We start from the raw sequence: 26,172 nt of genomic DNA on the forward strand, positions 1-26,172 counted from the left end.
TTTCTTAAATCTATGGGTAACACTTTTCAATGAGGTTCCATTTGTTAACTAACATTAACTAACAATGAGCAATACATTTGTTGCAGTATTTATTAATCCTTGTTAAAGATAGTTGATAAAAAAAGACATTGTTCTAGTTTATAATTTATATGACATTTGTTTGTTTCAACAAAAATTCTAATAAATTATATAATTATATATTGTATTTTATATTAACATTAATTGTATGTATATTTTCACCATCCCTCTCAGGCCATTTATATGCTTTATGAATTTTAAAATAAACAACTAGGCTTTTTAATTGTTTTTGAGACTGGTGAATGTTAATGAACGTTCTAGAGTAAATTAGCAGGCAATTGACCCTTTTAACTGCAAACTGCATGACTACATATTACATATAAGAATACATATTGAGATTTATAATTTCTTCTGAGCATTACATAATCTCTGCCATCATGGCTGGGTTGTATAACTAGATATGTGGGTGTGAGGCATCTTTGTCAATATACTATATGCAAACCAGGAGTGGAGTTTGCTTTTTTTTTTCTTATGTTGGCTCTTGGCTGCGAGTGAGAAAGCCCGGGTTAGCTGTAAGCTCCAGAAATTATATAAAACCTACTGTATGTCATAGAGCTGCAAAGAAGAAATAAGTGCAAAGTGGACCGAAATAGTTTGACTGATTTATTTAGCTAAAATTCACTAATATTATATATTCCAAACTAAAGCTTTTTCTGCTTTTATAGCTGGCTTTGCATGGGCGGCAGCCATTGGAGCCACTCGATGCACACCATTTGGTGAGCACGTCAAAAAGCTCTCGTCTCTCTGCTCTCGATGAAAGGCAAAATGAAAAGGAAATAGAATATTCTAAGACTGCATTTGTGTATTTCCGATCTTTTAGAGTGGAAGTGAGAGACAGAAAGAGGTGATTGTGTCTTGCGTGGCAAGGTGTGTGTTCTGAGTGCAGTGGGCCACATGTTTAAGCACATTTCAGGATCTGAAACATTTAACAGCTTTCCCCATGCGGCTGTATAATCTCACCCTGCTTTCATTTACTCTGTGCGTATGTGTCTGTTTGCATCCATCTTTATATTATTATACAAAGTCTTTTTTTTTTTTTTTCTTCACATTCTCATGTTGTATTCCCATGTGTGTTGAACCGTATGTGTAAATCTGTGTGTGTTGATCAGGTGTCTGTTCCCGTATCCCAGGTTTCCATTTCTCACTTTCCATTTCCTTCTGCTGCAGTAAATTTCTGTAGCATCATAGATCATTCATCATGACGTGGCATGTTTTATTCATCCAGCCCTCTTTTTTCCTTCCACTTTCTTTCAGTTTCAAAACACTCACCAAAGATGGCTAGGTCCAAATTACCTAGATGAAAAATTTAACTTTTAAGTGGAGAAGGCTGTTAAATCACAGGCTCCTTTTTTTAATGTGATGTCATTTGTAATTTTACCTTCCTCCCACTTAACATGTATTTTTCATCTTCTCAGATGGTTTCTGCCTTATGCCTTTCATGCTAATCTCTATCTTTTCTTTGAAGTTTTCATCTTTCACATACAATATTTCACTGTTTTGCATGACCTCAGGAGCTTCTTTTTTTTTTTTTTTTTTACCTATCTGTCATTTCACGAAACATGTTGTAAGCTAGATGAGTGACATTGATCATTTTATTTTTTTCAGGATGTAGGACTTTGATGTCTGATGGAATGGACTGTTTTTTGCTTATGTTACGTAAGACATGTAAAAACATTTTCACATGGGAAATTAATATCATTGCTTACTCAGGGTGGCAGGTTTGCTTTCTGGTCAATTCTAGTTTACACATCACCATATTTCAAAACAGCCTCTTGCAAAACCTCACAAAATACATTGTGACTAGTTCACAAAACAATCTGCAAACAAACTGTTAAGATCTGACTGACATGATCAGGAACAATATGTAGTGCTGCATGTGCTACCCCACAGACAACGTTTGGTTCATCACAACAGTTATTGAACTCTATATTATTAGTTATTATTTATATATTAACAGAACAGAACCCAGAACAGACTCCCTAAGAAGAAATGAAAAAGTTATAATAATTCGCCTTTGGCTAAGCCACACCCTAGAATGTAGATTGACGAATCACAGCACAGCCAAGAACGAGCTCCGACAGAGGTCCGACACTTTTTCACAGCGCTCCATTGACTTTAACGCAGGCGTCTCATATTTTTGGTCTCGGCAGGCTATTACCGTCGTAGTTTTATCAGAAATATGGTTAAACGTTGTGCCTGGGGAATTTGTAACACAGATACGCGTTTCCCAGAGAGGTTGGAGGGGGGTGTCCGTTTTTTCCCTTCCCAAAACCGAAGTCAAATCCTGACAAGTGTCGTCTTTGGATTAAACCCCTAAACTAAACCCCTCAAGGATCAACAAGCACACTTTTGTGTGCTCTAAGGTAAATTTAGCTTTTAACCTTACTGTGAAGTTATACTAGTTAGACAGTTTTATGCTGTTTGTTTTAGCTAACTTTGTTATTCAAGATACTTTGTTATTCACGATACAAACACCTAACGTTAATGTTAGGTGTTTGTATCTTGAATAACACAGTTATCTAACATCCAGCCGCTAGTCAAAACATACAATCCTGACTTACGTGATAACTAAACTATCGCTAAGCTTGCTTGCTAGCACCTTGATTCTTCATTAATTAGGGTAGAGAACCGAAATCATAACCTAAAACAGCATAAAACTGTCTAACTAGTATAACTTCACAGTAAGGTTAAAAGCTAAATTTACCTTAGAGCACACAAAAGTGTGCTTGTTGATCCTTGAGGGGTTTAGCTGACTGTGAGGACGTCCACACACACAGTTTAATCCAAATACGACACTTGTCAGGATTTGACTTCGGTTTTGGGAAGGGGAAAAAACGGACACCCCCCTCCAACCTCTTTGGGAAACGCGTATATGTGTGTTACAAATGCCCCAGGCACAACGTTTAACCATATTTTTGATAAAACTACGACGGTAATAGCCTGCCGAGACCAAAAATATGAGACGCCTGCGTTAAAGTCAATGGAGCGCTGTGAAAAAGTGTCGGACCTCTGTCGGAGCTCGTTCTTGGCTGCGCTGTGATTGGTCAATCTACATTCTAGGGTGTGGCTTAGCCAAAGGCGAATTAAGAAGGGTAAAATAATTAATCTAAAATAAAGGAAACTAAAAAAATGTGTGTGAAAAAAAAAAAAAAAAAAAAAAAAAAAAAAAAAAAAATATATATATATATATATATATATATATATATATATATATATATATATATATATATATATATATATATATATATATATATATTCAGGTGCTCACAGGGGGATCCAGGTTCTAATGTGACCCGCAGTCGTTTCCCGAACACCCTATCTCTCTCCAGTCACTCTTCACTGTTCTTTCTGAATAAAAGTATAAAGGTAAAAGGTTAAAAATGTAGTCAAAAAATAATTCACACAGTATTTAAACATCAATGTCAAATGTCTGCCATATATATATACGTATATATATATATATATATATATATATATATATATATGAGCATGTCTCTATTCATGAGCTGAACTCAAAGATCTAAGACTTTTTCTATGTACACAAAAGGCCTATTTCTCTCAAATATTCACAAATCTGTCTAAATCTGTATTAGTGAGCACCTCTCCTTTGCCGAGATAATCCATCCACCTCACAGGTGTGGCATATCAAGATGCTGATTAGACAGCATGATTATTGCACAGGTGTGCCTTAGGCTGGCCACAATAAAAGGCCACTCTAAAATCTGCAGTTTTACTGTGTGGGGGTCCAGGGGGGATTGTTGATTGTGGCCTGTAGAATGTTGGTCCACTCCTCTTCAATGGCTGTGCGAAGTTGCTGGATATTGGCAGGACCTGGAACACTCTGTCGTATACGCCGATCCAGAGCATCCCAAACATGCTCAATGGGTGACATGTCCGGTGAGTATGCTGGCCATGCAAGAACTGGGATGTTTTCAGCTTCCAGGAATTGTGTACAGATCCTTGCAACATGGGGCTGTGCATTATCATGCTGGAACATGAGGTGATGGTCGTGGATGAATGGCACAACAATGGGCCTCAGGATCTCGTCACGGTATCTCTGTGCATTCAAAATGCCATCAATAAAATGCACCTGTGTTCGTTGTCCATAACATACACCTGCCCATACCATAACCCCACCGCCACCATGGGCCACTCGATCCACAACGTTGACATCAGCAAACTGCTCACCCACACGACGCCATACACGCTGTCTGCCTTCTGCCCTGTACAGTGAAAACCGGGATTCATCCGTGAAGAAAACACCTCTCCAAAGTGCCAGACGCCATCGAATGTGAGCATTTGCCCACTCAAGTCGGTAACGACAACGAACTGCAGTCAGGTCGAGACCCCGATGAGGACGACTGGCATGCGACGGTTTCTGACAGTTTGTGCAGAAATTCTTTGGTTATGCAAACTGATTGTTGCAGCAGCTGTCCGGGTGGCTGGTCTCAGACGATCCTGGAGGTCAAGATGCTGGATGTGGAGGTCCTGGGCTGGTGTGGTTACACATGGTCTGTGTTTGTGTGGCTAGTTGAATGTACTGCCAAATTCTCTGAAACGCCTTTGGAGACGGCTTATGGTAGAGAAATGAACATTCAATTCATGGGCAACAGCTCTGGTGGACATTCCTGCAGTCAGCATGAATGAATGTGTTTGGGATGCTCTGGATCGGCGTATACGACCATGTTCCAGGTGTTCCAGGTCCTGCCAGAACTCGATGATGGTGAGATCAGATCTCCGTGTGGATCATACTGGCTGTTGTCAGACTCCTTATGCATACAAATGGAATCTCACTGGATTATTACAGTTAATGGCCAAAGGAATGTTTGGAAATGTAAACATATTTCCTACTGACACAATACAGCAAAATATACAAATAACTGGCTTAAAAAAAATTGTATGAAAATAATAACGTGCCTAAGACTTTTGCACAGTACTGTATACAAAATTCATATATATATATATATATATATATATATGTGTGTTTGTATTTTGTACGTTTTTATCCTGTTTAAAGAGACTAGTGCAAAATGCCCGTGCAAAATCAGTTTTTGAGTGTGTTTTTAGTAATTGTTGGTTTGGTGTGTTTGAGTGCTCATTGTTACAATTACACAGCAAAAGTTCAGTGACATTTTTATGTTCTGCATGGTAGAAAGCAAATACTGATACTGACATAATGACATACAATAAATGTGGAACATTGAATGATTCAGGGAGCAGGCTACACAGGGAACTCCAAGCTAGCCTACTTAAGCTCCACTGCTTTCTTCGACCCTCTCTGTGAGGGTCAAAAGCCAGAGTGGCTAGAGCGGCAAAAGCCAGTGTGTGCTTCTTTTACCGATATATATTTACCAATATTTTTTGCATTTCTAATCCAAACAATGTCAAACTTGGCACTGCACTTACTCATGCCCGTAGCGAGACACCTGTCAAGTTTGAAATCCATCGGACTAACGGTTCGAGAGATATGCGAATAACACACACACACACACACACACACACACACACACACACAGAGAGACAGACAGACAGAAAGACGTTCCTGTAATTTATAGATAGATATAATATACAGAAGTAAACCGCGCAGGTGACTTACAGATTTCAGGGAGCAGGCTACACAGTGAACTCCGAAAAAATGCTACGCTTGAGCAAACAGTTTGTGAATAGGTTATTACAAATGATGGCCGTGAATAAAATATAATATTCAGAAGTAAACAGTGTAGCTGACAGAGTGTTTATATCAGAATGTTTATTTTTAAACCACAACCTTCTTGGGGCTTATTTTACTGGTATTTTTAACGATATCTTTTGCATTTCTCATCCAAACAACGTCAAACTTGGCACTGCACTTACTCGTGCCCGTAGCGAGACACCTGTCAAGTTTGAAATCCATCGGACTAACGGTTCGAGAGATATGAGAATAACAGACACACAGACGTTTCTGTAATTTATAGATAGATTTGTTACTAAACAAGATGTTTAGAAGTTTATACTAGAAATATACATTTTATGACAATGGATTGTTTAGATTTGACTAATATCGGTTTAATGTTTACTGACTTAATGCACAACTTACTTAACCATACACTTTTTATAGTTATTTATTTATTATTTATTCATTTTTGATACAACGATTTATGTATATATATATATATATATATATATATATATATATATATATATATATATATATATATATATATATATATATATATATATATATATATATATATATGTAGCCTATATATGTATATGTATATAGGTTATTACATTTTAAATATACATTATATATTTTTATTTTGAGCATAGTGTATATGGTGTAGTTATTGTATAAAGTGTTCTGTTTGTCTTCTGTTTGTTGTTTTTATCCAATAAGGTATGCTGTCATTTTGTGTCATTATGGTTGTACTGTGTGAATTATTTTTTGAATATATTTATATTTTACTTTTATTCAGAAAGGTCAGTGAAGAGTGACTGAAGAGAGATATGGTGTTATTGGGAAAGACCACGGGTCACATTTGAATCTGGATCCCCTGTGGGCACTTGGACCTGAATAAGATGCGCAACGTTTACTATGTCTTGTCCAAAGAGGTGGTTTTTGCATAAAAAACACATATGGACTTAGCTAGTTTTGCCGCAAAAGACAATCAAATTTGTGAAATACCAATGAATTGACTAAAGTGACATTTAAAAAAAAATGGCATTTCAATAACTGACTAATAACCTTTACATTGCCATTAAAGTGTAATTACTGAACCTAAACATATAAGCCTGATAAAAAAAAAATGCTTGTATGTATGTCACATCACATTATATAATCCCATTGACAGTTTTTAAATACATTTGATTTGTCAAAAACACTTTTGATCACACTAGACACTCAAAACACCTCGGCAGGCCATAGTGAGCGATGTGCTCCACATACAGAGCAGTGTGATTTGCTCTGAGGTTAACTATGCTGTGGCTCTCTCAGTAAAAACACAAGTAGATCTTGTCCTCCTTTCCAGTGACCCAGAAATCAATAGAACACAGCGGCCTGGGATTCTTATTCTGCCGTGTGTGTGTGTGTGTGTGTGTGTGTGTGTGTGTGTGTGTGTGTGTGTGTGTGTGTGTGTGTGTGTGTGTGTGTGTGTGTGTGTGTGTGTGTGTGTGTGTGTGTGTGTGTGTGTGTGTGTGTGTGTGTGTGTGTTACTCTTCTGTCTCTTTTTAAGCTGTTACTATCTTATATATCGTAGGGTTTTTTAAAAATTTTTTTTAGATCTACTCTTTCATATCAGTGTGAAAAGAGTGAACCACTGATACTAAACGCGTATGAATCTCCACATGTGTGCATACATGCTCCCGCTCTAAAACAAATAGACAGTTTGGCTGCTCATGTGATGGGGGAGGTACATTATGAATGAGATTTGTCTAGCTACTTGATTATCCTCTTAAATTATTCATGGATCTGGTGCTTCCCTTTGGCTTCCACCCCCCTCGATCTCCCTAGACTTCCCTCTCTTTGTTCTTCACTGTAATGGTCACACACAGGTTTGTATGAGCTGTGTGTGTACAGAAATGAGAGAAGGTCGGAACCCTAAGTAGATCATCCTGGGTCGAGACACTCATAAGTACTTGACTTAACTATTAATTTGAAGTGAGTGTGTAAGACCATATGTCGCCAATGTAATGGACAAACTTGCATTATACATGGAAGTACTTCAGACTTTTGTAGATTAATGAATTATTGATTATATTAGTGTTTTATTTTACTGTTATTTATACATGTATTTAGAAACACATGTCCTCAAACTTCTGGATATAAATGTTTAAGTTCCAGCACTGATTTAAATTCTGTTATACTACGTACATATGCATCAGGTAATATGTGCTCTATCATTCAAAGGTTTAGGGTCGGTAAGATTTTAAGTCTCTCATGCTCACCAAGGCTGCCTTTACTTGATTAAAAAAAAAAAAATGCAGTAATATTTTGAAATGTTATTACAATTTGATAATTTATTCCTCTGATGGCAAAGCTAAATGTGCAGCATCATTACTCCAGTCTTCAGTGTCACATGATCCTTCAGAAATCATTCTAATGAGCTGGTTTAGTGTCCAAGAAACATAAGTTTTGAAAACGGTTGTGCTGCTTAATATATTTTTTTGTGTAAATCTTTTGTAACATTATAAATGTCTTTTCTGTCATTTGCATACAGTACTTGCTGTATTTAAAATATTTACATTTCTTTAAAGAATATCTTACTGACCACAACCTTTTGAAAGGTAGTGTAAATGTAAAAAACAGAGTTAAAAATCATTGTATTCTTGCTCTCAGAATGAGAATGAAAAAATGCCTGAATGGTGAATTGGGCTTCAATGTTAAAGTTGAAATGTAAAGAGATTGTTTGGTTGTGTGTTTTAATAAAATAAAAAAAAAAAATATATATATACACACTCACCTAAAGGATTATTAGGAACACCATACTAATACTGTGTTTGACCCCCTTTCGCCTTCAGAACTGCCTTAATTCTACGTGGCATTGATTCAACAAGGTGCTGAAAGCATTCTTTAGAAATGTTGGCCCATATTGATAGGATAGCATCTTGCAGTTGATGGAGATTTGTGGGATGCACATCCAGGGCACGAAGCTCCCGTTCCACCACATCCCAAAGATGCTCTATTGGGTTGAGATCTGGTGACAGTGGGGGCCATTTTAGTACAGTGAACTCATTGTCATGTTCAAGAAACCAATTTGAAATGATTCGAGCTTTGTGACATGGTGCATCCCCCACACCATTACACCACCACCACCAGCCTGCACAGTGGTAACAAGGCATGATGGATCCATGTTCTCATTCTGTTTACGCCAAATTATGACTCTACCATCTGAATGTCTCAACAGAAATCGAGACTCATCAGACCAGGCAACATTTTTCCAGTCTTCAACTGTCCAATTTTGGTGAGCTCGTGCAAATTGTAGCCTCTTTTTCCTATTTGTAGTGGAGATGAGTGGTACCCGGTGGGGTCTTCTGCTGTTGTAGCCCATCCGCCTCAAGGTTGTGTCCGTGTTGTGGCTTCACAAATGCTTTGCTGCATACCTCGGTTGTAACGAGTGGTTATTTCAGTCAAAGTTGCTCTTCTATCAGCTTGAATCAGTCGGCCCATTCTCCTCTGACCTCTAGCATCAACAAGGCATTTTCGCCCACAGGACTGCCGCATACTGGATGTTATTCCCTTTTCACACCATTCTTTGTAAACCCTAGAAATGGTTGTGCATGAAAATCCCAGTAACTGAGCAGATTGTGAAATACTCAGACCGGCCCGTCTGGCAGCAACAACCATGCCACGCTCAAAATTGCTTAAATCACATTCTGTGATTTCCCATTCTGACATTCAGTTTGGAGTTCAGGAGATTGTCTTGACCAGGACCACACCCCTAAATGCATTGAAGCAACTGCCATGTGATTGGTTGATTAGATAATTGCATTAATGAGAAATTGAACAGGTGTTCCTAATAATCCTTTAGGTGAGTGTATACAGCGGGGGAAATAAGTATTGAACACGTCACCATTTTTCTCAGTAAATATATTTCCAAAGGTGCTATTGACATGAAATGTTCACCAGATGTTGATAACAACCCAAGGAATCAGTACATACAAAGAAACCAAAACAAATAAGCTCAGAAATTAAGTTATGTGTAATAATGTGAAATGACACAGGGAAAAAGTATTGAACACATGAAGAAAGGGAGGTGCAAAAAGGCATGGAAAGCCAAGACAACAGCTTAAAACTATTAGTAATTAAAAAGTAATCCAGCAAAGTCCATGCAAATTAATAACAGCTGGTTCAGTCCCAACGGATGGCCTACAAAAAGGTCTCATTGCCAAGGTGTCACACAAGACACATCTTATGATGGGTAAAAGCAAAGAGCTGTCTCAAGACCTTTGCAACCTAATTGTTCCAACACATAATGATGGCATTGGTTATAGGCACCATTCTAAGCTTCTGAATGTTCCAGTGAGCACTGTTGGGGCCATAATACGGAAGTGGAAAGACAATCATTTCACATAAAGTTTGCTGCACAACATTTGGAAAAGCCAGGGAAATACTGGGAGAATTTAGTGTGGTCACATGAGAGCAAAATTGAATTTTTTGGATGCCATAATACACACCATGTTTGGAGGAGAAATGGCACTGCACATTACCCTAAAAACGCCATACACCTTGGTGTTGGCTCTTGGACAACTCTTCTGATTATTCTTTTAACCCCTCTGTCAGAAATCTTGCGAGGAGCACCTGGTCGAGGCAAATTTATGGTGAAATGATTGTCTTTCCACTTCCGTATTATGGCCCCAACAGTGCTCACTGGACCATTCAGAAGCTTAGAATGGTGCCTATAACCAATGCCATCATTATGTGTTGGAACAATTAGGTTGCGAAGGTCTTGAGACAGCTCTTTGCTTTTACCCATCATGAGATGTGTCTTGTGTGACACCTTGGCAATGAGACCTTTTTGTAGGCCATCCGTTGGGACTGAACCAGCTGTTATTAATTTGCACGGACAGGGGGCTGGATTGCTTTTTAATTACTAATAGTTTTAAGCTGTTGTCTTGGCTTTCCATGCCTTTTTGCACCTCCCTTTCTTCATGTGTTCAATACTTTTTCCCTGTGTCATTTCACATTATTACACATAACTTAATTTCTGAGCTTATTTGTTTTGGTTTCTTTGTATGTACTGATTCCTTGGGTTGTTATCAACATCTGGTGAAAATTTCATGTCAATAGCACCTTTGGAAATATATTTACTGAGAAAAATGGTGACGTGTTCAATACTTATTTCCCCCGCTGTATATATATCCATAGATTAGGAGGGGTTTCTAGTATCCCGAGTGTTTTTTTTTTTCGACTGTTCCACATGCACTCTTTATTTATGTTAGTTTGTTTTGTCTTCGTTTCCTTCGTTGTTTAATATATGGGCTGTGGTACAGTGCATACCAGGAACTGTCTCTCTTCAGAGGTCTGGTCTTGTCTAACATTAAGATCGACTTGGACAAATACCCGGATACAGAATACATTGTCAGTGTTAGTTTGTCTTGTCTGATTTAAATACTTGAGGCTGTGGTTTCCGGATCCTAATCAGGGCACAGCTTCTTGTGGTGGGTTTGAGTGGTTTTCAAGATGGTAGATGTAAAGAGATTCTTCCAAGGCTTTCATAATATAAAAAGTATAGTTGAACATTTCTGCATTGCTGTTTTATTTACACTGTTCCCAAAAATGGTATAAAAAATGAGGCAGAGCAAAAGTATTCAATTGTAATAGAAAATAGATCCAACACACTGTTCCTTTGAGCCATGATGGGCTACATTTTACAGCTTTGTATTATACAAACGACATATTACTGTGTTAAACTTTTTTACTCTACTGCTCTATAGTCTGCAATAGACTCCAATGGGAGCAGAATAATAATAATAATAATAGAAGAAAACAAACACTATGGGGGGCAATGCACCTTCTGTTGGCAACATAATGTTCTTTGTTGGTCGTGTTGTATTTGTTGATTAGATATGACTTGGGCTTCCCATCACAATCCCTTGTGTTGTTATGGGAACTGAAGCACAGTGTCCTTTTTATTAATGTCTAGGAAGGTAATCAACTTTATTTTCATTACTGATAAGTTAATAGCTATGTGACCTGTGTTCTCTCTAAAACAGTTCAAAAAGGATATCCACTTGATGGCATGTGAAAATGTTTACTTTAAAGGGGGGTGGTTGATTATGATTTCACTTTTTAACTTTAGTTAGTGTGTAATGTTGCTGTGTGAGCATAAACAACATCTGCAAATTTACGACGCTCAAAGTTCAAACTAGCAAAGGGAGATATTTTCTTTTACAGAAATCACTTTTTAAGGACTACTGTACAACAAATGGCTGGTATAGGGACTACACAAACTTCCTCCCGGGTTAGTGACACCACTAACCCTAAAATTGACATAAACCCTGCCCCTGGAAACACGCAACAAGAGGAAGAGTTGTTGTAGTAGAGCACATTTGGGAGTCTGCTCAAATCGCATTCGTCTTTTCACATTTATTGCAATACAGTATACGTAACACAAATGCTATAGCATGTCACTCTGTAGGCATCTTACAACAGTTCCCACACGAGCGATTTTATAGATTATCATGACAGAATATACTAATCAATGACTTATAGTTAGATAGTTAACTCCACATCAGCTACATCAATTAATCAACTAACCATTCAGAAATGTCCTGTTGCATTCTACATGTTGTCACTTCTTCTTGAGTCTCCCCATCTTTGTCTGACTCCGGTTTGAACATAAAAGGCAGAACAGTTTCTGACATTTTAGTGCGTGTCTGCAAGCTGCTAATGACGCGAGCTGTTGTAGCTCCGCCCTCTGTGCCGGGAGCAGCAGCTCATTTGCATTTAAAGGGACACGCACAAAACAAAGTGTTTTTTCACACCCTCAAAAAGGGACAATTTTAACATGCTATAAAAATGATCTGTGGGGACATCAGAGACTTATTTTACATCTTGTAAAAAGGGGCATTATACCACCCCTTTAAACTAGGCATATTGAAAATGAGCTCAGAATGGGTTTTTCTTATTTCACTGCATAATGTTAACAGCACTGGTGTAGTAACCATTATAGAACTTTTTAGAGTTTTTACAGATCATACCTCACACGCGGGCAATAATCATTATATTTATGAACTTTGTTTTTCTTGGCTGCAGTGCAAAGAGAAAAACTCTTGCAGGCCAAACAGCTTCTGCAAACCAGTGAATGTACCATCAGTAGAGGATAATCCCAATATAGCTAGATCCCTGATTAATATTCATGAGCCAGGCTGATAAAGTATATAATACCCCCCTAACGCACACAAACACACGTTTTTATATTGATTCTGTGTCAAAGTATATGAAACAGTTTCTGAAACTAAGCAGTATACAGGTGGGTGATTATGATGATGGAGTTCTCAGCTGTCTAGATCATGGTGTCAATGCATCTGCTCTCTTGCAGGAGTTGGCAGATTTGCGGCACGTCCACTCCAAGGTTAAAAAACAGTACCAGGAGAAGATGGCTGAGCTAGCACATGCTAACCGGCGTGTGGAACAGCATGAGACAGAAGTTAAGAAACTCAGACTGAGGGTGGAGGAGCTGAAGAAAGAGCTGGGCCAGGCTGAAGATGAGGTCAACCAAAGCACTTGCTCAAAATTAAATTCATAATTGCTTGGGGTGTATTCTGTGGTTTTCGTTATATGTTATGTTATGTTATGTTATGTTATGTTATGTTATGTTATGTTATGTTATGTTATGTTATGTTATGTTATGTTATGTTATGTTATGTTATGTTATGTTATGTTATGTTATGTTATGTTATGTTTAAACTTTACAACAAATTGATTCGGCTGTTACTTTACAAAATTATACATAGATAAATTAATCTTTGCTAGGACAACAAACAATTATAACATAAAATTATTAGATGTTTAATTTTCAACCCATTCTTCCTATCTCTCCTGACTGTCTCAAGTCATTTTCACAGTTTTGATCAGCAGTTAGATAGCATTGCATTAGTGATCTATTTAAATCAGCAGAATTCTCAGGAACAATATTTAGTAAATCACAGAAAACCAAATCTTTACGTTTGCTATGATCAATGAATGTATGCTATATTGACAACACATAAATATAAATTTATATATATATAAACAGTATGTATTATGCAATTGTTTCAGTTGGATGAGGCTCATAATCAGACCAGAAAGCTACAGAGATCCCTGGATGAGCAGGTGGAGCAGTCAGAGAACCTACAAGTTCAGCTGGAGCACCTACAATCCAGGTAACCACATAAATATATGCACACGCACTGACTCTGAAGTATCTCTGTACCAGGTCAACTGTGTGATCCGTTTGAGAATATTGTTCAGTTCAGATCTCTTTTGATCAGTAATGAATACAGGATAAGCTTCTGTTACACAACATCATGAATAAGATGGCAGGTTTATAGGGTAAACTGTCAACGATTCCCTCAGCCCGTTCTCTCTTTTAGTCTCTCTCTCATTATTCTGCCTGCATTCAGGCTTGCACCTACCCGCAGCCAATCCCAGGCTGCCTGGCTGTGGGTTACCGTAGTAACAGGGAGACTTGAAGCAGTGTTGTGGGCTCGGGCCCCCCGCAGCTGGAGAGAACAGTGACAGGCATGTCGGCATGGTGGTGTTTGTAGAGACTGATGAAAAGCTTCTAATGATTAAGACATTCTCAAAGCATAATTCCTCCAAGTCACACCTGTGTTGATACATATGAATAAATTATGAGATTATCATGAAAACAAAAGTCATTTAACTAAAAAATGCAGCCTTGCAGATTGGGTTCTTCACATTGGATTTGCACACGGCTAACTTTCCTTTGTGGGTATAGGAAGAGATGTCAGTTGGATTCAGTCCAGACTGTTGAGGCATTGTGATTTAAAGGCGATCTTTTCATTTCATGAAAAAAATGTAAGGAGCGTATGGAGTGGTTGTTACTGATTTGTGTCGTCGCATACTGATCCATTTCAACAGAGCTCCCCCCATGTCTCAGTAGCTGCGTTTCCATTACCTTTTAAATTGCACAAATTGAAATTGCGAATTGAAAATATGCCCAATGGAAGCACATCAATTTTGCAAAAACTCGCGAGGTGGTTTTTCAGGCCATTCGAAAAAGGAATATTTCACAAAACTGCAATGGACAGTTTTTCGCATTTACAGGTCACCTGGCGTAAGTAAAAGTCAATCATTCATGACACGTTATGTTTGGACAGAAGACGAGATGAGTTCTTTATTAAACTCATAAAAGATAAAAGTATTACGAGAATACTGGATTCTAAATAACAATGAAATGCCTCAATTTATCAAGACCTTGAAGCAGATAGGAGGGAGAAACACCTCATCCAGCTGCTGCCAAGTATAAGGGACTTTCCTTGGAAAGGATAGTAGGATAATATACCTACGTCTCCTTCGATTAAAAATAATGGCTAGTGCCGTGGCTGCGATACGTAAACCTACTAACATCCGTTGCCATGATTTTTGGAATGACTTATCGCGAGAGGTAAAAAATATGTTTTAGTCGCATAACTTCGGTTAATGGATTCGCAATAGTTTTTTATCGACATTTAGAAAATATCGCAAAAGTCTTGTGCAAATCTGATATGGAAACCAGGCTAGTGATATTCTTGTCCCTCCTTTTGCCTGGGAAAATCCTAAGTTTGAGGTTTCATGCATGTCTACAGTTTGGAACGAATCCTGTCCCTTAATGGTTTCATTAAATACTTTTAAGTTAATGAAAGTTTTCATTGTACTTTCAAGGAAGAATTTTTTTGAAAAAGCAAATGCACTTCCATTGCTAAATGATTTAATAAAAAAGAATCTTTACATAGACTTTAATTTGAGGTGCCACCTTTATTTATATATATACAAAACATATTTGAGTTTGCTCAAAAACTAAAATAAAATGCTCTATCGGGAGAAAAGGTTGATCACTAGGCTGTCAGCGAGTGCCAATCTTCAATATGAAAGAGTTGTTGAAGAAAGGATGCGAGAACATTCCGACCGTCCCTCTGAGAGGTGGGCCAGGGTTCAGCACTAGCGCAGCGATTGAGGAAGAGAGGAGCAGGCCATGGGGGATAGGGTGACAGATGGAGTTGAGCGCTTGTCCAAGTTGTCATGGAGACCGAGGATGGTCTAGAGGCTGATTTGGAGTAAGCGTTGTCAAGGTGACAGGAGAAGGCTGGAAATGACAGCATTAAGGAACTGATAGTGCTTCAGTCGCTGAGTTGACTTAGAGTTCATACCCATATCTAACGCCACAGGAAGTTCAGAGTCGCATCATTTCTCAGCTGCCTGTGACTCCGCCCACTTTATGTCCTGCAGCAAGAATTCCATAAACCATAATATCTGCTGTGGGCGCAGTGGACACGCAGAAAAGGATCAGATCTCATGATTGAGGTTGGCTCCTCTCGCCCGCTGTCCTGCTCTCAGCGGCCGTGTTTGTCTGTTAGTCTCGCAGCATGAGACAGCAGCTCTGCTCAGCCCACCGGCAGCACCATTTGGCACCCCCACCGTGCCTATTTGCTTCTTTCTTCATTGGAAAGCTGTGAACTCACTGTCTTTCATCTCTGTTTCACCCTTAGTGGCTTGTTGTTGTTCCGTCTACTCGTTGTTGTCCTGTCTTCTAAGGTCCTTGCTTTAATTCTCTCTTTTTATTCATGTCTCTCTGTCTCTTCCTCTCTCTCTCTTTCTTTCTCTCTACCTCGGCCTCTACAGAGAATAGATGGTAAATGACTGTATGTGCCTCAGTCTATAATCATAAACTTTGTGAGTAAATCGATATATGAGGGCAGACAATGCTCCTAATCCCTGCAGGAAGCTGAGAAGCCTACCAGGTCTGCATTTACACTCAGGCGTGTCACATATGCCACATGCGTTGAACACTTCAACGCATGTAGTGACTGTAACCCTCATGGTCTGTTTGTGGTTTAAAAAACCACAACACCTTTCAAATAGCTCAAACAACATACAGCATTTTAAAGGAAGAGTTCACTCAAAAATGCTAATTCTGTTGTCATTTATTAATTTTCGTTCCAAACCTGTATGACTTTCTTTCTTCTGCAGAGCACAAAAGAGGATATTTGGAAGAATATTAGTTGCCAAACAGTTTTGGTGACCATTGATTTACGTGGTATGAACGGGGGAAAAAAACACATTTATCAAATTATCTTCTATGTTCCACAGAAGAAAGTCAGTCATACAGGTTTGGAATGACATGAGGGTAAGTAAATGATGACTGAATTTAAATTTTTGGGTGAACTATCTCTTTAAAATGTAAGTGTGAGGTTGCTCTCTTATGGCTTTTCTTAAGACTGATATAAAAAATCATTGCAATTACCATTATCTGGTAATTTATGTACAAAAACATGCATGCAATGAGTTTCATACACAAAGACATGGATATACTAACAGTATAGCAGTACACTCCTGCCAGTAGTCTGATAGTAGACCCGATTACTTGAAAGCTCTGAGGAATGTGCCAGATACGGTTCTGCGTGGAGGAATGAGCTGCACAAAGACGGAGACATGGTGATGGGGCTTTGTGTGAGATGGATCAGATCGAGAGAGCTGATGGTGTGGATCTATGCAGCTTTAATGTAGCTCGCCAGTTGCATTCTTATCTGAGTGTACAGACATTAAAAGGCAGGCACTTAAAGCACACCTCCACTGAGTGACAGGCAACTCATCAGCTTTGTGTGGCAGAGAGAAATAGAGAAAGGGAGCGAGTATCTCTGCGTTATGTATGGGGGAGTTGAAGAAGGGGATATATTAATAAATAAATCAAACAAAGGATAATGAAAATGTCTGTGGTGTAGAATGGGATTATCATGCACGTGACACTGGTGTCGTGATTTCACGGTTGCTTTGTCTGACTGACATGTTCTTTATTGTACATGTCTCTGTGCCAGTAGCGTTGGGGTAGAACAATTACATTGCTGCTTTCCTATTGGTCACATTGGTTTTCCATTGGTTTGGTAGTGCAGAAAGTCAATTCCACATCCTAAATGATGGTGTAATGTTTTACATCAAAACAGAACAGATAATATGCCTGAGGGCCTGAGTTTATTCTTTGCCTCAATGAACAATTTGAAGAATAAAAGGCTAGCAGAGTTGCTGATCAGAACTTGAATTGTAAATGAGTAATTGGCATGAAATGTCAAGCAACGACAGCAGTCATATACAGTACTGTGCAAAAGTATTAGGCATGTTAGTATTTTCACACAAAAAAATGATTTCAAGCCAGTTATTTACAGTATATCTTTTGCTGTAGTGTGTAAGTAGGAAATATGAGCATATTAAAATGGTTCATGAAGGATCATGCTGTGTTACATTCAGTGGAATAAACTGCATTTTAAAACATATTATATTTTATATATAAACATTTAGATAAATATATAACATTTATAAGATAAAAATCACTACACACAGTATTTTAGTCTCTGGTGATTTTGGTTTGAAGAACTATCTAGAACTGACAGAAAACTACAAGAAAAAATATCCTTTTTACATGTATTTACATTTTAAATAATTATGTCCATGTTATTTATCCGCCACCCAAATGTTAAAATGCTCAAATATTCATGATAAACCCTGAAGACATGAGTCACTGTGTGGGCTCAACAAGAATCAATTTTGTTTCACTATTTGTATGCGTCTCTGTATTTATGATCTCTAGTGAAAATTGTAGCCCTGTGAAGCTTTGGACTCAAAAAGCTTTTAGCCTCTGTGAGTGAGCCACTGTGGTCAAAATAGTGTAATGTGTAATTTAGCAATGTTTAGTGTTTCCTGACAGTAGGTCCCTCTTCTGTGGAGGATCCTGGGCCCTTATACACCCCTGAATACACCCAGAGAAGCTTTTCATCTGTTCAGTTATTCAAACACTAACAATATAGTGAGTCATCAGCTGTTCAAAGACGAGAGGGTTTTTTCTCTCTCCCTCCATTTCTTACATCAACCTCTTGTTCTTTTTCTGTATTATTTGTTGTTGTGATTGTTTTACCTTGTCTGTTTACCCCAGCAGCACTTTAATGGCCAGGAAATGTTTCTTAACACACCACAGGGCCAATATTTCCTTACTATTACATCAAAAACATACAAATACTGTGCCTGACAAGAATAGAGACACAAAACAGAGCGAAAAAGTCCAAAAGAAAAACGATGGGCATTAAATAGAGTGTTGTCAGAAAGAACTGTCTGTGCTAATGACCACCTGTTTTGTTTATTCAGATATCATATAAATCATCATCATAAAAAACTATGATTTATTCCATTAATTTGCCCACTGGTGACTCATTCTGAGCTAATTTGCATTTTCCCATGTTTTTTTCCTGATGCAGTACTGGCCTGAGCTATTGCTGAACTGATGCATTTTATTTATCCATTAGCATGTATTATTATCGTTTGCCAGTAATAATGGAGATAAACAGTTACTATAATTCTTAGAGCTCCTTTTTCTTGTTTCTTGTTCTTATTTTAATTGACGTAATGAAGATACCAAGAATCCTCATGACTTAAAGTTACTTACAGTGGCTAAAGCTCTATTTAACAACCTAATATGAAATCAACAGCGACAAATGATGCTAGACCTTTTCTCAGACTCATTTTGAAGAGTACATTACAAAATTATTGTTTATAATTTAAAAATTAAACTGAAATGTTTTACTTAAAATTTATGCTTGTACTTTATCTCTTTAAATGACACTTGATTATTTTTTCTCATCTAATGCAGTGATTTTACATTAAGTGTGGCTTAAGTGCCCAAATATACTTTTTGATTCCACTGTGATTACGGATTTCTCATTCTTTTTTCTTTCCTTCTCTCGTTTGTCTTTATGTATTTACTTGATTTATATTATTATTATTATTTATTTTATTTTATTTTTTTTATATTTTTTGGGAAAGGCTAAGGCGTCAGCAGAATCCTGGTCTCTTTGGCAAGATGATTACATCAGCTTCAACGCGTTTTGGGCCTGAAGACGCAGACGGCCCCCATAGTGACCCTGATGAAGATGAGGAAGAAGAACTGCAGCTTCAGATCCCCTAAACTGTTCAGTCCACACCTGGAAATGGACGAAAGACTCGTAGACCGTACCCAAGCATTTCACCTTCCCTTTCATTCCATCTCTCAGCTGAGTCCAGAAGAGGACACAGACTTCACAATCCTCAGCAGACAGATAAACACAGCGATTTTTCAGTAGCCTGTTTTTGACAGCTTATAAAGTGTGTGCCAGCCAGGGCTTTCATGTAAAAAAAAAAAAAAAAAATCTGCTTGTGTCTCCACCAATATATTGCTGGTTACAGTCCTAGATGGCACATAGATGATTAATATAAGGATACAGGTTCAAAGATTATTAATAGACCAAACTGTTTTAACCCTATGGCTTTTGAGGGTCTCATGAAGCCCATTGTAAAGTAAAATAATAAGTGGACGCATGCGCTGGTACACACAGTTCAAGCCTGAAAAAAAGCCCATTGTAACTTGCTCACACTTTCAAACAGTAACCCTGGAAGGAAATTGACACAGTCTGGATCACATTGTCATCTCTTGTCTGACATGGGATGACCTCTAAAAGCACCCATGCATCCATACAATACTTCTGCTCTTTTGCTTCATGTACTGTTTACATGCGTGTTCCCTTCCTCCTCTCTTCATTTATTTTCCATCACCTGCATTATAATTTTGTCTCGTCACCCATTCATTTCTACTGTTCCCTTTTGCTCTTCCCATTCATTTTGATTTCCAATTTAATCTTTTGTCGGCCCTCCCACACACCCCCATCCCTTAACACCAGATGAACATGATGATTATGTTCCCTGTGTCTGGGGAACATTTCATTTCTGCTGTGTTGTTACTGAAGAGGCAGGCAAGTGCTTTGTTTTTCAGAAGTAGTCTTGCTTTAATTGTCCCAAAGTTCTTCTTGGTGACCATATAAATGTGTTTCTGTCTTTGCAGTGGAGGAGTAGTCTTGTTTTATATAGGAAGTAGGGAGGGGGGACCGTGGGTAGTTTGTGAACGAGTCGGTTGGATTCTTATTAAATGTATTCAAGCATAATTGCTTTCCCCTTTTGTATTAAACCTTTGAAAGGGACATGAGGGAACATTTGAACAAATGTTCTGTTGATTTTAAACAGACTTTTAAGCAATATGATACTGTCTACATCTGCAATGGGGACCAAAACTGACTCATCTTCAGCTGGGACATTTGTACTGGTCATATTAAAGTATTTATCAGATGTTCGTTTTTTTACCTAAGTTGCCTGTATTACAGTTTTTTTGTATTTGTTTGTGTTTGTATTTTACCTCTATAAATGTTAAGTGTATATACAGTAAATATTGACTGACAAAATCAACTCCTGCCCTATACATTTATTTTCTCGTTTCGGAACCCGTTTCAATTGTATATACATCACAATAATGAAGAAAAGACGATCAAAATGACTGTTGCATGCTGACTTGAACTAAAATCACATGGTTGATTGCACCTTTCTATGGATGCGGTGCCTCTCTCTGACATCTTTATAATAACATCTCTTAAAACCTTTCTCGTATGCATGATTACATGTGCATTGTTCACATGATAATTATAATGCAAGTAATGTTATACTTTAATCATTCTTCTTTTAGACACGCTTCAGCAACCAAAGATGACCCAGGACGGATACCTCTTTCTTTACGCGTCTCTGTATTAATTGATTTGTAATAGGTTGTATGGCAAGATCACAGCAATGGTTTATTTCATTTTTTTGTTCTTTCTGGAGAGCTTGATTATATATTATATAGCGAAGCAGACCCCAAAAGTAATTATTTTTACTTTGCAAAATACATTTACATATAAAGTTTGAAGGTCGATGTGCTCGTGCATAACGTGCAAGAAACTAAAGTCCCTAGAGACCTATTATTTTGTGCGTTTAAATATGTTTAAACTGCATCAGGTTTTGTTCTGCTTCATTGGTTATTTTGGCTATTACTTTGGCTTTGAGGAACTTCCCAGTCCTTTATAATAGTGATGTGCAGAGACAGTGCAGCTAGTGTTTTAGCTTCCATTGGACACTAAAGCTGCTCTGTCTTTTAAAATAGTTTTATTATCCCCTATTTTGGCCATGTTTCTAAAATCTTCACTCAAGCTCATCTCTGGTATCTCGCTGTCTCCTTCACCCATGTACGTCAGATGCTGACAGAGTCTTTCTGTGTCACTGAAGGAGAGGAGACGAGGTGTTAACTTTTTTGCTACATAATGTAGTGTGTCCTCAGTTCTACCTGCACTTATGGTTAATGTAGCAATTCATAATCTGAAGCAGGCAAAGACTAAAATAACACCCTTACTTCTTCCCGGCCCCTCTAACGACCTCCAATTATCCACATCTCAAACTTGTCGAGGAATCTGAGTGCTTCTGTAAAAGCGAAATCCAATATTGACATCTGGAGACCTCGAGTATGACGGCTCAAAAGTGTGCATGCACCGAGAACAGTATGGTAATATCCATATGGAGATTAACAAGGTTTCCCCACCGAGTGTCTAGAACACACTTTGCCACACTGACACCTATTATAGATTGTCAGCAGGCAGTGGAGGGAACCGTAGCGATTGTAATAAGATACAGCATGTAGTACTTTCCCTGTTTAGCTCTGCTTTTCTCCATGTATTATCTGGTTATGCTGCGTACAGTATATATTTACTGCAATTAAAAAAAGAGATCTTCAGTGGAATAATGCTTCTACAGATGTGATAAATACTGACACTAGACTTTTACATGGCTTTTCTGAAGAAACCGAGTAGTGCTTGAAATACTGCCGCATTGCTGAGGTGTTCTGGGTGGTTGCTAAGGTGTTGCTATGTGGTTGCTGTGGTATTCTGAGTGATAGTTATTATAGTTAGTGATAAATGCTAGGCGGTTCCTTTTTGTTGCAAGTCCCACACCAGGTGTCTGATATTCTTGTCTCAAGAATACAACTGGAACCTACAATGCAAGTCTATGGTAATTTTGGCCTGTTTCATTGCAAGTCTGAAAAGTCATAACACACCTCTCCTCGACAGCTGTATGACTTTTTGAAAAAAAGTATCTGTGTTTTTTTTTGCAGAAAGTTGTACAGTTACTTTCGGTCTGATGTCATACAAAGGCTACCCACTAAAATATCTAGCAAAAGGGTATCTGCGTACAAATAAGAACAATACATCCTGAGGAGAAAGTTAATGGTAATTTAAAGGAGAACTCCGGTCAATTTTAACATTGAGCTCATTTTTTTTGTACATTTGGAGTGCTGTCAATACAGAGAACAACGACAAAAATCGGTGTTGCCTACACCGAGTTATTCTATTTTTAAAATTTGCACCCTGTTGACTTCAATAGGGCAAGTAGTAAGCCTGCTTTTTAGCCTCTTAACATCCTTTAAGTGTCATTACAAGTGCACAGAAAATGTGAGTGATTCTTTCCGAGTGAACACGGGTGGATTTGACTGCAGTAGATGTTAGAGATATTAATAAAAACGAAGTTAATTCAGCCAGCGCTCATGCCTTTGTTTACATCCTGTTTTCGGTGGAACGCCATAGTAATCGATTGTCGAGTTCACGCGCATAGGTTTAGTTACCAATGATCACGCGCGTGAACTCGACAATCGATTACTATGGCGTTCCACCGAAAACAGGATGTAAACAAAGGCATGAGCGCTGGCTGAATTAACTTCGTTTTTATTAATATCTCTAACATCTACTGCAGTCAAATCCACCCGTGTTCACTCGGAAAGAATCACTCACATTTTCTGTGCACTTGTAATGACACTTAAAGGATGTTAAGAGGCTAAAAAGCAGGCTTACTACTTGCCCTATTGAAGTCAACAGGGTGCAAATTTTAAAAATAGAATAACTCGGTGTAGGCAACACCGATTTTTGTCGTTGTTCTCTGTATTGACAGCACTCCAAATGTACAAAAAAATGAGCTCAATGTTAAAATTGACCGGAGTTCTCCTTTAAGCTTCTAACAATACGAGCCATAACTATAAAAGTACAATATGTTCTGAATCAGGAATAAACCACTTCTTCTCCTATTATTATTATTATTATTATTATTATTATTATTATTATGGGTTAATTTGCACCTGAAGTTGCAACAATCCTTTCGATTCCAAATTTATTCTGGTTGGGCTGTCGTAATGTGGCATTACTTAATATGTGCTTGCAAAATAGCTTTAGTGGTCGTACTTGCAGATACTCTGACTTGCTTGAATGAATTTTCTAGTGCTTTTCATCCATGGTTAAGAAATAATTTTTATCATTCTCTTCAAGGAAATGAGTTAAGCAAAGACCCCCTGGTACTGTGAAACTGTGAAAATGACAAATTAAACCTTAAAAAAATGTTTTCCCTTTAAGATGCATGCAAATTTACCACCCACGGGAAGTTTTTAAATGTCACCATTTGTCCTTTTCGTGACAGTTCTTATATTAGCTGGTGTCACCTCAACTGAGACGCACACCTATGGTGAAATCCAGATGTTGTACTGAAGGCTGCAGGCTCACTTACACCCTTGACTCATTCACAGGATCATTTCAAGTAGGTGTAAGAGTGTTTACATAGTAAAGGTTACACATCAGGGCCATGAATATATTAAAGCCATCTGTGTTTAAGAGCCAGTGGACTGTGGTGCATTTAAAGAGACACGAAAAGAAATCTAGTGCAACCTAAGAGTCAACCATTATTAACTTCAATTAAATCGTCAAATAAGACAACAAGAGATGTACAATTTTTACAACCCATAAATGACCTTGCCACAATTATTTACTTTGGCTGATTCAGTGTTAACAGTAACTGAATAGCAACGCTGCTTAAAGGAATAGTTCACCCAAAAATTTGCCCATGATTTACTCACCATAAAGCCATTCTAGGTGTACAGTATATGACATTCTTCTTTCAAACGAATACAATCAGAGTTATATAAAAAAATGTCCTGGCTCTTCCAAGCTTTATAATGGGAGTGAATAGGTATATATTTTTTGGAAGTCCATCAAAGTGCATCCATCCATGATAAAAGTGCTCTACGCGGCTCCTTCTGAAGTAAAGCGATGTGTTCGTGTAAGAAAAATATTCATATTTAAAACTTTTTGGACTAAAATTATCTAGGTTCCGGCAGACAGCCGTACGCAAGTCGTGTGTATACATATATATATGAATATAAGTTCAATATAAGCAAATGTGTGTGTGTGTGTGTGTGTGTGTGTGTGTGTGTATATATATATATATATATATATATATATACATATATATATATATATATATATATATACATATATATATATACATATATATATATATATATATATATACATACATATACACACACACTGTATAGTATATTAATATATTAAAAAATGATGTATATTGCCTGCAAACAAAAAGGAACTTTTTGTAACTTGTAGTCTAGCTGAACAGTTTTAAGGTTCCCAAAATTAGTCTGCTCTTACATTAAACCCCAATTCTAACCTAAAAATGACTCAATATGTGTGAGCAACCTTGTTGATTATTTTTTGGAAAAAACATGGTGGTGTTCTGTTTTTAATCTGATAACTACTTTAGCATGTGCAACAGATCGACAGAATTAACCCATTGGAAACGGTCTCAAAAAGCTGAGATTCCATCAGTTTGATTAAAAAAATTGATTAATTTACCAATTAAAATGAATCACTCTTAATTACTGATGCTAGGTGAATACAAGCTCAGAGTGCTGCTATTGTTCTAGGATGTTAATGAGAAAAAGCAAATTCAAATTGCTGAATTGCTTACAAGCCAAGAAGATTAGAGCTAGTAATTAAACTCTTGTTCTCCGTATTAGGCAGTTTAGTCCAAACAGCTTTAAACTGTTTTGTGGAGTTTATTCGTCCTTTTAGGGTTCCAATTATCATTTCATCCCTCATTTTATTTAGGGAAAGATAGTCTCCCTTTTTCAGTGAATGAAAAATCTTTCTTTGTCATGTCTGTCAATGTACTGAGAGAGGCGAGCTGAAACAAGTGAACATGACAGGATCATCAGCTGGAATCTGCGTCATGACTCCACTAGTGAGTGTGCAAACCCTTCACTGTGCTGTCAACTTCAAATGAAGCACCTGATGTCAACCTTGTCAGTGTGGAGGAACAGAAAATAAACAGTTATTTCACAGACAACAGGACTTTAGTCCCCCATCTCTCATTTAAATTTCCTTCTCCCTTAACTTTCGCAGAGCTGTCTCTCCAAGCGGAGACATTTGACAACAGAGAGACACTTTTGTAAGCCTCCACTGGTGCAGATGCTATTTCCTCCATATCGCTCCCCAGCACGCTGTGAGAACTAAGAGATAGCATAGCACCACGTCTGTGGGAGAAAGGAATTGGATAACAGATTCTCAAATATCACTTGCTTGTAAAGCAGAAAGTCTTTTGATATTCATCTCACGGTCAGCTGTCATTTCAGAATGCATGTCTCTGGAGGCAGGTTGGTGTGGGCATAGTGTATCTACCCCATGTTTTGCTTGTTTCATATA

General features: G+C 37.8%; 1 protein-coding gene across 1 annotated transcript in view; it reads left to right on the top strand.

Annotated features, from left to right (window-relative positions):
- ccdc102a (coiled-coil domain containing 102A) overlaps positions 1–21,014 on the top strand; it is a 65,019-nt gene extending 44,005 nt beyond the window's left edge. Inside the window, exons 7-9 of the mRNA XM_079866235.1 lie at positions 13,098–13,268; positions 13,817–13,920; positions 19,568–21,014. Coding sequence (XP_079722361.1) covers positions 13,098–13,268; positions 13,817–13,920; positions 19,568–19,709 — 417 coding nt within the window. The 3' untranslated portion in view covers positions 19,710–21,014. The remainder of the gene's footprint in view (positions 1–13,097; positions 13,269–13,816; positions 13,921–19,567) is intronic.
- Positions 21,015–26,172: the final 5,158 nt, after the last annotated feature.

This window comes from Squalius cephalus (genome assembly GCF_949319135.1).
Source record: "Squalius cephalus genome assembly, chromosome: 3".
NCBI classification, from domain to species: Eukaryota; Metazoa; Chordata; class Actinopteri; order Cypriniformes; family Leuciscidae; genus Squalius; species Squalius cephalus.